This window comes from Perkinsus marinus (genome assembly GCF_000006405.1).
Source record: "Perkinsus marinus ATCC 50983 genomic scaffold scf_1104296958776, whole genome shotgun sequence".
Lineage (NCBI taxonomy): Eukaryota > Perkinsozoa > Perkinsida > Perkinsidae > Perkinsus > Perkinsus marinus.
In genome coordinates, this window is record NW_003206626.1 from 94,393 (window position 1) to 106,508 (window position 12,116).

Below are 12,116 nucleotides of genomic sequence, written 5' to 3' on the forward strand. Positions count from 1 at the left end.
GCTCTATTATTTCAATTATGTCAGAACTTAATCTTTGGTCATCTTCTCCCCCTTCTCTTGGGGTGTCTTAGATCTATCAATCTTCAGTATCATTGATTAACGTTCGAGTACATGATGCGCATCCGTTTTGGTCCTCTTGAACGGGTCTGTGTCGGTGTACTCTTTGAGGTTTACTAATGTCGCCGGAATATTTTTGCGCTTGATGATACGTTTATTATGACTTCGAATACAGCGACGTACCGCGTTAATCAATTCGCATTACTCGCAAAATGGATATACTGTTACAGTGTCTTCGTTCACTGGCTGATCGTTCCTAATGCATGGCTGATTTTACACGAAAGTTCCACCTAGAACAGCGACTTAGAATCAGCGTGCGCCCACACAACGATCTACTGACGATTGTCCTTATACCAAACCAACACTTCCACCTTAAGAAAGTCTCTGACGGCTCAGCATTCTTTGCTCGATGTAAAACTTGAGTCGAGCTTCAGCCTCGTCGATCTGATTCAACGGCGTGCGAATCTTGTGAATCTTCCGCCTTCGAGCAATTGTCGATCTCAGCTTGGTAGAAGCCATCCTCATAGCAGCTCGCATGTTCCCTCGGATGGTGGACTTCTCATTCAATGTTCGACTCATGAGTGTCGTAGTCATACGATGTCCAAGGGATCGCTTGAGAGAACGCTCTACCCACGATGTCACCGACTTGGTCGCATCCCCAGCCCGACAAGAGGCACCGGAAGACTCAGGACGGCAAGAAAAGTTCAACCAGCGACCGTTGGGACTGACGATGAAGCCTGCCCATTGAACGTCGCCACCGCTACCAGTCGAGGCCGTCTTATGTGCAGTAGACCAACTGAAAATCGACAACGACTCAATGAGAAAACACGTGAGAACTCCGCAGCAACAGCGAGGAATCGGTTGGATTTCTCTTACGTGCATTTCACAACTTCTAGTGATTTCGACACCTGCTCTTCCATACCAACCAGCAAGCCGTCATCCACTAGCCTTGCGGTGAACAGCGGGGCGTCTGCGAGAGGGTCCGTTGTCCCGAGGGCCAACGAGCAAAGAACTGGCGAGAGAGTTCCTCCTTGTATCAGCCCCTTCATATCGAAAGTGTACCGTCCGTGTGGTAGAACTAGTTCAACGTTATTCAAGATTCTCTTCACGCGTTCCATAGTCGCGGATTTAAGTGCCACCTTGGTGAGAGTGTTTGGTAGGAGTATAGAGACTCTGAGAAGCTGGTTGATTGGGAGACCGACTTCCTGTGTCACGGCATGCCCTCTGTAAAACTTGAGGACTTTGAGTGATTCGACTGGCCTCTCTAAACGACGGAGAGCTGCCACCACATCCTCGTGCTTGATGTTCTCATAACAGTTCTTGAGATCGTAGATGCCGACTTTAAGGTCCTCGTTGGGGAATTTGCGGACGAACTCTTCGAGCTCTCCTGTACGCTGATCACGATCGAGCACCGAGCGACCAAGGAGGCCAGAGAATTTAATTGGTCGTATGAGTTCACGATGACAGACTCGACCGGACGACTGATAGCACTTCGGCGGTTGCGCTATCGGCCGCATACCGCCTTTGGTCTTCGGAATCCAGCGGACCCGGCATGAGTTCGCATTCCGATATCTCTTTCGAATGCTCCGCCTCACAGGAGGAGCTTCTGCTGTCCTATCCTTCACCGACATCAAGGCCAGGCCATAACCACTGAAAGCCGCGGTCTGTACGGCAAGACCCTCGGTCAGCGATTCTGAGCCACTACTCGACCCATCAGACATCGAGCTTGCAGGTGACTTCAGCCATTGGGAGACTTTCTCCGGTGATGATGTAACCCGATGCTCATCTCCAACTCGTTGGAGACCAACATGAGCGACATACCCTCTGGCCGCTCTGGCACATAGCGCACTCCAGTCCGGCTTGTAAAAGTAGTGCAGTCTACCCGTAACTCTCTTGTCCTGGACTTCCGTCACATAGAAACACATACGTGTGATGGGCAGGAGAACATCATCAAAGATGAACCAGACCACTTCGGCCAAATACAGTTGGGCTGTCTTCTGGGAGACACTCCTGAATGCTCTTGTTCGCATACCAGAAGTAAGACTTCGCAGCCCAATGGTCTCACCTGCTCGAAGGGAATAACACTTCCTCACATTTCGGAGTACAATCTTGCGGTTCTTGCCGCAACCAAGAAGCCCCTCAGGCATCATCTCCGCTAGAATCTGTACAGCCACACGACAAGCTTCGTGGGGCTCCACTTGGTATTCCTCGATGGGCTTCAGCTGCTGGAAGACGTAGGCATCCCTCAGTCCCTTCAAACGCCCATCGCTCTGCCAGTGGCCCAGTAGCTCTAATGCACGGTTCCTCAACCCACTGCTCAAGGTTGACAGAAACTGCGTCAAGGCACCGAGAGGAAGGTCGGTGAAATCTTCCCTGTTTGTGAGCTGCTGTGGGAAGATCTTCAAAGGGTCGCGCTCTCCTAAGCGTGAAGTATACCCTTGGGCTCCTGACGAGTCCAAGTTCCCTCGATTCAATCGCAGACGCTTAGCCGGAGGCATCTTATTGCCCCGCTGGAAGACTTCTGAACTGTACAGCACAGCACTCCATTGGAGAGTCCTATCTGGCTTGGGAGCGTTGAACTCATTTGGTGGAGGCGGAGAGGCCGTACGCTTGACTGGAGGCGGTAGGGTCTTAAGATTACCAAAGATAGCTACTAGGTTTGAGGATTCTGGATCAGACTGTACGAGTATAAAGCAAGCATTAGCACCGCCGATGAAGTCGAAGGCGAGGTCGCTACCAAAAGCCTGGGTCATAAACCGACACGTGAGCATCGCAGTGCCCCGCCACGCCTCCCTGGTCGGAGTCACACCAACTTGAGTGAGGCGGTTGAATAGTCCACCGGCATCATGAGGGACTCCTGACGCTTCCATCAGAGTCTCCCAGTCGACTGTTATCGGTCGTCGTGGGAAGAGAATGATTTGTCCTAGGTAAACGACACACGTAACCAAGAATATCAAGTGAGACAACACTCACCAAGGACAGTAAGAAGATGCTTATTGTTAGGCAATGGCTTCATGGAGATCGCACAGAGTCTGGATAAAAGAGCTGCTGCAGTGAGCGGCTGTTCTGTAGTGGAAGTAGACATGAGTCTACATGCTTCGTTGAGTTGATTATACGTCACCATATCTTGAAAGGGAGGACTCAAAACGAAGGAGGAGTACGAGATTCCACACATCCTGGACAACGTGAGCTCTCGAGGGGGAACGTCTAAATGAAGGTCAGCCGGGATTTTGCAATCATCTTACGGCCCTACAACACGAGTCTTCTACAGTGCCGCGCTGTCCCCTTAATTGACTCCCAACAAGGCTCACATGTGAAGGCTTTACTCCTAGACCTTGTACACTAACCGGATTGGCTAGCCTCAACAGAACTAGAGTTTTTATAATAACCATTAAATAGATTAATACAGACATGGATATATAAATATAATATAATACGAGAAAAAGTACAGTCCACACGATAGACGCATGCGAATGAGATCGGAAATGTTGAAATTGGGTTTGTTGAAGTACTCACCGGCCGAGGGCATCGGTAATGAAGGACCCGAAAATACTAAAATCGGAGGAAAATGTCGGGATCACTTGAGCTGAAATGGACTCTTTCAAATGGTCGTCCTGAGTGGATAGGCAATAACCTGGCTATAATAGTCACCGATACTTTGTTCGAACCTATGCAAGTTCTATCAAATACACAAATGGCAATTGTGAACTTGATAACCGTACTGAGATAGGAGTACCCTGATGATGATACCAACTCAGTTATCAGCAATACAGCAATGACTAATACGTAACGTAGCAGGGGCTAGAGAGATAATTCATCTGTACATAGTGACAAGTATTAACGCAGCCATGTCTCATCATACTTCTCATCCAGCGCAAATCTGGTGAAGCAGACTCTCATCAGGAATAAGGAGAGACTCCCCCGGCAAGGCAGAAGAGGCTCAATCACCACAATCACGCTCAAATTCATTCCGACTGCACACTGGTAACTCGAGACCGTTGGTGTTGAGATCAATGCACTTAAAATATTCGTCTGCCGATTAATTCTAGTCTTGTAGTGCATCAGCGGCTCGTCGCTTCTTTCCTCTAGCATTCTGACCAGCAGGAGAACTCGAGGTGGATGAGCTGCCGTTATTCTTCAGCTCAGTCCTAGATACTGCTGAAGTCCCATCAACGAATCGAGTTCCTGAACAATGGCGACGCTACCGTACGTTGAGAAAGTATTCGGAGTACGGAAGAGGACATTGGCGTTATTAAACATGCCGTCCTTGAGGCTGACTATGATGAACTGAGCTTGGGGAAAGTACTCCTTGATCATTCGACCAATGTTCGTCGTATGGCTAACATCGAGGGCTGCGTCTACTTCGTCAAGAATATACCTGCCGAGATCTTCCACAATAACAAAAACAAATTACTTCTACATTGGAGCTGGATTGAACTTGAGCAGAGCAAGCACCAACGACAAAGCCAATAGTGACTTCTGACCACCACTCAGCTCAGTTAGTGATTCCTTCCACACTGAGCCGAGTTGGACCTACGAAGACCTGCGATACATGCGAGCCCTCTAGTCCGCTACTTTCAATTCGAGGCCTTCCAACTGAGTCATTCCCGCTGGTGGAGAAAGCTTAGCATTAACGTTGGGCAAGAGAGAGCGGAAGATGCCACCAAACCATTTGTTCACCTAGACTGATGATGATACTGGCCGCTGTCGTCAAGGGGGAATGCCGACTCACCTGCTGCACTGTACGAGTCAATTCCTCACTCTTCCGATCATCCAGACTATCTCGGAAACGCTGACAAAAACACCGTCCTGAACAAGTCCGCGGAGTATGCTGTTATCAGTCACCTCAATCTCGCGCTTTTCAGCCAGAGTCGTCTCCTTATCTGCTATAAGCTTCTGTGCAGCAACTTTAGATTGCTCATATTGCATGCCTGAGGACAGCTCAGCCCAGGATACTGATCATTGACGGCTCAACTCACCTGCTTTCTTGTTGAGGTCTCGGCCGGCCTCCTTCTGGTCCTTCTCGTACTTCGCTAATCTGATACAAAAATGGGGAAAACTCTCAAGGGTGACTAACCCTACTGTTTTTGACTCTGCCGCAAGTCCAGCTCGGATGCGTCGAAATCCCATTCTGAACCATCGACTCCAAATCCCGCTTTCTCACGACTAATCCATGGCCGATCGCTCTCCAGCTTATCAAGCTGAGAACCGAGAGGTACAAACAAGCATATACCTTTGATAGTCATGACTCACTCGATCGCCCGTCGCGTTGAGTACAGCTTGCAGTTCTGACAAGCTCTTCGTCTGCCTCTTCACCTACAGTACAACCCATGAAGCGACGCAGGGTCAAGTGAATGTCACACAAGACAAACAGCCATCAGCAATACAATGAATGGAAACCTACTTCCGATTCGGCAGCTGCTTTAGACTCCTTCAACTCCACCAACTTGGCCTCTAATGCGTCAATATCATCTTGCACTGTCTGCAGCAAATCAACGTCGATATCGCACGGAAGGAGCTTAGACATACTTGTCGACTTTGGTTCATGCCCGCCAACTTGTCCTCTATTGCTTGGTGTTTCTCCTTACTACGTTCATGAGCCGCCTAAGACATATAGTGTATCTCATCTACAACAGTGCTCAACGAGCTCACCTGTAGACCTTCCAGCTCGCCCCGCAACTCTTCCAAGGCCTGGCCCGAGATGCTAGCCTCTAGCGCTTCTACATCCTAACATATGTTACATCAGCAATCCCAACAGTTCAACGAATCGGCCAGTGGAAAACTCAGCAAATCAAGAAACTCGTTGAGAGAAGGGCACAGAAACGTCTTCCATGGTAGCTACGCCTCAGTAGAGGCACCGAGCATCATCGAGTGGCTGACCTCTTGGATTTCAGCTTCGGAAAAGTCTCATGTCAAATGCGTTTCAGAAAGGGTGGAATATTAACGTTGATGGCTACCCGCTCAATGGACTCCTTCTCCATCTCCATATCGCCAACCTTGGCAGCTTGCGCCTCCTGTTGCCCTCGAAGGCTGCTCTCCTCAGCTTTCACTCGCTCTATTTCCTCCTTCAATTTCTGACACCAGACAATCTACGATCTACCGATGGAAACACGACTGCCTCATGCAAAACCATGTCACATACGACCAACTCGAGGGAGCAAGGGAGCGGACAAACCGGGGAACAATTTCACAGCGATGACTGTCAATACGTCTGAATACTTACCCTTATTTGTTCTTCTTGATTTCCTCCAAGGCTAGCTACCTCCTCTTGCAGGCGGCCCACCTCAGCTGCCAACCGGTCTTTCTCCACCTACCACACCAATCTTAACTAGCTCATATAGTGCGAGTCACATTAGAAATCGGAAATCGGTGTTGGAATATTTTTTCGCTTTTCAGCTAAGCTTGAGTGCTTTCCCACTGATTATAGTATTCGAGTAGAAATGTACAAAAACCCATAAGAATTTCCCGAAATTTCCTGAGAATGTTCGTATTGTCACCAACACATGTAGTTGACCATGTGCATATTTCCCCAAACTGTCGGCAATTCCCCTAATCGCAACAACCGATTCATCCCTCAAGAATTTATGCAGTTCTGATCGCTATCATCCCTACCTCCAACTCTTCTATAGATTTCTCATGCTCCTCAATCTGAACACTGAGCTCCTCTATCTCTTGATGCAACGTATGGTAAGGATGACCTGATGCGGCTCACGCGGCACAAAGTAGAAAGATACACTTACTTGTGATTCTGCAGCTAACACTGCCCAACTGAGAATCCAAATCTCGCTGCTCTCGGTCAATGTTCTCCCATGCCTACTACGAAACCACTACGAGGATTCCGAGGAGCCGGTCAGCGACCACTCACCCCCTTAGACTTCTGATGCCTGCTAATCTCCACATTTAGCTGCTCTATATCGCCATTCAGCTGCCTCTCCTCCCTGCACCGAGCAAAGTGCTCCTAAGAAATAAACCTATCATTAACCGTTGATCACAGGGCATGAACTCACACAGAGTGTTCTCAATACGCTGTAGTCGTTGCCATTAGAGCTGCTTCCTCCTGTAAGACTGCCAGAGGGGTCGTAAGAATCTCCATCCTTAGTCACTGACTTGACCTTCACCTAACAGATCACTTTCCTCCTCTCGCACGAGGAGATCAAAACTTGGGCGACACAAAATGCCTATATCGTCAGCTTCATGGGAATTGGCTTGACAACAAGTCACATATCCGCGGTTCTCTCATCATCCTGTTCACGCACCAACCAACCTGTGGGTGGAAGGTGACAGCTTTCCCAGTGTCCGACGTATCGCATAAGAAAGTAGCCCCAAAAAGGTACCTGTCACAGTGTCCCACTAGATGGTGACCATGATACTTACTCTACGACTTTGGTGTAGCACTCCGGACAGTCTACTGCATCAAGAGCCGGCACACATTCACCATTCACACTAGCTGCTGCTCGTTCTGAGGAAGTTCATCACGTTGTCTCATACTACTACTGACTTACTCGCTCCAGAAATCTGTTGGGGCGTTGGAATTCTAGTCTGGATTTTCGACAGCGGTACGAAATTCTGTCGTCTTCTCATTTGCTAAGGAGGAGCACACAGTAGCCCAGCATTCAAAAATCTATCGCGACTCACCCTGCTGCTTGGATCTGACATTAATATCTTAGCCGTTTGAGGATCGTCAACACAGATGTGATAGAGCTTCGACCCTACGACGACAAGTCCCTACACCCATATAGGGAATAGGCTCAGCTTTGCTCACCCGCTGCCACTTCCAAGGCCCTCGCATATTCCGCATACTCCTGCTTAACATCAAATAGCTTGGCACACACACCCTTCACTCTAGACCTACCCAATACAGTAACCGAACAAGGCGCACAGAGAGCCCTCACCTGTCAAACCCTCCTGGCGAGTCATACTGGAATTCTACCCTATTGCGGACCTCCGAATAAAGCCTCTGCTTATCTTCAATGAGCCGCTCCAACCGTGCTTCCAAACGCCCAAGTTCGTTACGTAGATCTCGAAATCTGTAAGGAGAACATTCCTAACCAAAAAGAGCAATCACATTTGCCCACCTATCTCTGTCATATCCCGTGGCAGCTTTCTTCTCATTGAGCTCATCAATCCTCTTCTCAAGTGCCGCCTTCTCCTTCATCATCCTCGTCCAGTCCTTCTTCTCCCCCGACCCTTTGATCTCATCCCTCCTCCTGCGTTTCGTCACCAACTAAAAGGAGACGACGTCGATTATCAGAGTTCACCGAGCTCATTGAGCCCATCCCACATCTTCCTTATGGGTTTTCAGGTCCTCAATAGCGCGTTCATAATCATACTTGGCTTGGATCAGCTGCTCATTGATCGACTGTTCGCCATTGCCAGCTCCTGAGAAGTTCTCTACACATACCAAGACTACCCTCTCAACAAACTACAATGCCAAAGCATACCCAAGCGAATCAATCTAGTCTAACAGTTCGGTCATAACAGTGTCACCATAACGTCGTAGAGCTGTGCTGATGCTACTCTCACCACAACCACTGTGAGCTCTCTCCCTATTAAAAGCCCTATTTACTCCCGTTATGCTAACTATCACAGAAAAGTACATCTACGAACCCAATGAGGAGGCGAATACCCATCGAGATCAAAAACAAAAAGAAGCCATCATTTCTCACCAACATCACCAATCCCATTCGATATTCCATTCAGCCTCTCATGGCACCTCTCAAGAGTCGCTTCACAGTTCTCCAACCTGACCAATGACTCACCCCACTGCCTACCCAGCCTAACCATCTGAGTTACTCTTTCATCATTTTCTGTTGTTTCACTTCCTCCCTTTCATAACACTTCTGCGCTTCCTCCAACTCTTTACGTTTCCCAACCAGCTGCTTCTCTACGTCCTTCAGTCGCTCTTCCTCAGACTTCAAATCCTTCTCTTTGTTCTCGACCTGCCACCGCATGTCACCTGGGCTTCCGACCATGGACACCAATACTCACCATAACCTGAGCTCTCACTACACCACGATTCGCCTCCTTTGCCTGAATCAACAACAACATCAACGACCCCAACCGAATCAGCCTCCGACCTGCTCATTGATCCGCGCGAATTCTCCCTCCTGTTGCTGGTCAATCCTTGCCTTCTTTTTCTTGCACTCCTCAATCTCCTCCTGCGTCTCCTCACTAACCCACACAGACACCTCCAAAGCCACCAATAGCAGTCTTCAGCTCACATGTCGTTGTCGCGCTCAAGGACTTCCTCCTGCTTTCCACGTAATGCCACTTGCATCTCTCCTATCCTTTCCTCGTAGTCTCCTGTAAAGCCACTGAGCCCTCCACGTGCGCATTAGCGACCCTTACTCTTCTGGCTAGTCATCTCATAGAACTCCCAAGCTATCACAAATCTCCCAAGTCGACCGATCTCGGCGCTCGCCTTAGCCCATCGATCATAGTTCTCGCTGCCAACACTATACTAATCATCGTCACAGACATCCTCCTACCTCTCCTTTTGCAACTGCGCCAACCTCGGTTCGAACTCCTCTCGTAGTGTTCGCTCTATCTCCGCTGCCTAACACAGTTCGACAGTAAAATCCAACTATTGAGACAAGCTCTGTTGACAAGCAAAATCGTAGCTACAACAACAAGCGGATTCTTTCACAACATTGGTAGCCCCCTGTCCCACCCTAGCCTCCTTATTGGCAATCTTCTTCTCAGCCTGAGCCCTCTTAAGATCATACAGCTTCGTCCCAGCAGCCTCCTCCATAAGAGCTAACCCCATACACTGACCAACCCCTCGAGAGGCTCTCCGGCTCACCTAGTATCTCATCGGGCTTCATATTCACTACTTTGTTGATCCTACCCTGCATGATGAGGAAGTGAGGATTATTCACATTCAATTTCACCGAGTGAAATAGTGTCACCACAGCGTCACGCTGAACATTCCGACCTAAGTTGAATTCTGCCACAATAAACCTTGGCATATAAAGAAGGTAATAATAAACGCGTTGATGATGAATTCATTTAGTGCTGAGATTTCCTCACCAGCAGCTCACTAGATCTTCAAAAGCTACATAATGGAAATTTAAACAGGACTAGAATTTTCCGCACCTGCGCCCTTGCTACTCACCGTTTATTATATAACGATTTCGCCCTCCTATAACAACCTGGCGAGCTACAACAATCTTCTCGCAGTCCTCATACTTCAACGGGCACTGCTTTTTATCACTGAGAAACCAGCAAAATACTATACTCAACAGAATGAACACCTCAAAGGTAATACCACAATTTCAACAATTTCTATCTGCTTCCATACCCACCTATTATCAAAGGTAATCTCAACCGTGGCTTTAGTGATCCCAGCCTGGCCCTGCTTATACACCAGCTCACTTAGATTAGTCGCTCGCACCTGCGTCGTTCATCCGAACAACAGCATGACAATGCCTCCATCTACCTGTTTCAAGTTAGTTATTCCCATCACAAAACATATCGAGTCCAGTATGTTTGACTTGCCCGTACCGTTAAGACCCGTGATTGCGTTGAACTGCGGATCAAATGGCCCCACCACTGTGTGTGCCGAGTAACTGAGGGGAGCTTTCCCCGAGGCATACAGTAGTCGTTACAGACCTCTTGAAGCCGTCTATTACCACTTGGATGATGTGCATGACAGGTGAATACCCTCTACAAGAGGGACAAGGAAAGACTCTACTACCAATGAACAGATACCACATAGCGGGGGGGGCTAATTCTTTTTCAACTTTCACAGAGCCTCAAGTCCATCGTAGATCTATTACGTATAATACTACTATAGTATAAGTAGATTGTAGAGACAATTAGGTTAGAGCGATAGTACTAGTAGCAATATCACTATAACGCATATAGTGCAGTAGAGTTTCACCCGTCTTACGCGAGGTAGCGTGAAACTCGGTGAAAAACCCGATATTCGTGGTATGTAGTAGTCGTGCAATATGTTTTTCACTAGTGTTCTTTAGTGAAACTCCAATTTAACACCATCGGTGAGACCTTGACATACCATAACAGTTCCGCATCCTACGAATAAGAATCTCGCTCGCCCCGTCATCCCTTCATTGATTAACTCTTCTATTCAAAACAGAGTGGAGGAAACTGCAGCTAGAGACAATCAGCAGTAGACGATGGAGAACATGCGACAGACTATATTGACATGGATGTAGGAGGACCACCCTTTGTAGTCCACCTGTTACCTGTGCGACTCATTCATAGCAGTCCTCCCTCCTCGCGATGCTAGTAACACCACAGTGAGCTAATCCTTACTGAGAACTCCTTAACAAAGTCTTCCCAATGAAAAGCACTGCAAAACACGTCATCAATTTCTACGCTATCATGCCCACTAAGAAAACAGAGTTATATATTCTGAATCTGCACGAAATTCTCTACTATAGTCATTTCGGTTTTCTCTGGCCGTTTTGGACACTTCATCACAAAATTCCATCGCGTTATTCAAAATAACACAGAATCAACAGTAGACTCACTTACTAATCAGTTCCCTAATATTTATACCCTTTCCTCTTCTCCTGCTCATAGGCATCCCTCTGCGGTGGCTTGACGTAGTCAGCAAGGCCATTTGCAGTGATTGAAAATGCACACTCCGATTCTGGTAGACACGGCGAGTCGTATATCTTCAGAATCTAAGACAACCAACCATCGAATGGAACCAAGCGACTGTGACTCCTCGCGGAGTCCCTATGATGGCCCTCAGCGTTTACTATTTTCCTTACACGTTTCTCAGAGGCTTGTCCCTTCCGAAGCTGCAGCCTAGTCTGGCTGCTATGTGCCAGTATATTCCCCCCTATAGGCTTAGTCGCATTAGCCGGGTTCGTAAACATCGCTGGGCCTACCAGAGACTAACTATAATGACCATTCCCTGTTGGTACTACCAGGATCGACATTGGCCACGACTTGATTAGTTAGTACCACAGCTACTCCGTACCTTCACACGAACATCCTCATGCTCACTGCGGCTATTGAAGTCACAATAGGTTAGTCAATACTATCACTACTAATACCATTTCGGATCTCAATGCTCAGCAGTCTTG

At 48.0% G+C, this 12,116-nt stretch overlaps 3 protein-coding genes across 3 annotated transcripts; all 3 read right to left on the bottom strand.

Annotated features, from left to right (window-relative positions):
- Window positions 1–429: 429 nt before the first annotated feature.
- On the bottom strand, window positions 430–2,927 carry Pmar_PMAR029525 (hypothetical protein; the record flags this gene model as incomplete). The annotated part of the gene is made up of 2 exons (XM_002773500.1): window positions 430–853; window positions 934–2,927. 2 exons carry the CDS (start codon window positions 2,925–2,927, stop codon window positions 430–432), a joined length of 2,418 nt encoding a protein of 805 aa, XP_002773546.1.
- Window positions 2,928–4,063: 1,136 nt separating this feature from the next.
- On the bottom strand, window positions 4,064–10,706 carry Pmar_PMAR029526 (structural maintenance of chromosome, putative; the record flags this gene model as incomplete). The annotated part of the gene is made up of 39 exons (XM_002773501.1): window positions 4,064–4,242; window positions 4,290–4,435; window positions 4,478–4,590; window positions 4,633–4,737; window positions 4,790–4,849; window positions 4,903–4,988; window positions 5,037–5,095; window positions 5,140–5,258; window positions 5,311–5,373; window positions 5,462–5,539; window positions 5,587–5,661; window positions 5,710–5,784; window positions 6,015–6,131; window positions 6,281–6,367; window positions 6,670–6,755; window positions 6,798–6,870; window positions 6,923–7,015; window positions 7,065–7,175; window positions 7,322–7,391; window positions 7,432–7,516; window positions 7,560–7,641; window positions 7,693–7,766; window positions 7,820–7,905; window positions 7,950–8,084; window positions 8,133–8,281; window positions 8,339–8,436; window positions 8,733–8,800; window positions 8,851–8,996; window positions 9,046–9,087; window positions 9,135–9,228; window positions 9,279–9,360; window positions 9,406–9,503; window positions 9,546–9,613; window positions 9,728–9,813; window positions 9,860–9,991; window positions 10,172–10,269; window positions 10,362–10,450; window positions 10,496–10,585; window positions 10,689–10,706. 39 exons carry the CDS (start codon window positions 10,704–10,706, stop codon window positions 4,103–4,105), a joined length of 3,576 nt encoding a protein of 1,191 aa, XP_002773547.1. The 3' UTR covers window positions 4,064–4,102.
- Window positions 10,707–11,567: 861 nt separating this feature from the next.
- Pmar_PMAR029527 (dna repair protein rad51, putative) lies at window positions 11,568–11,906 on the bottom strand (the record flags this gene model as incomplete). The annotated part of the gene is made up of 2 exons (XM_002773502.1): window positions 11,568–11,708; window positions 11,799–11,906. The coding sequence occupies 2 exons, from the start codon at window positions 11,904–11,906 to the stop codon at window positions 11,568–11,570; spliced, it is 249 nt and encodes an 82-aa protein (XP_002773548.1).
- Between the last annotated feature and the right edge of the window lie 210 nt (window positions 11,907–12,116).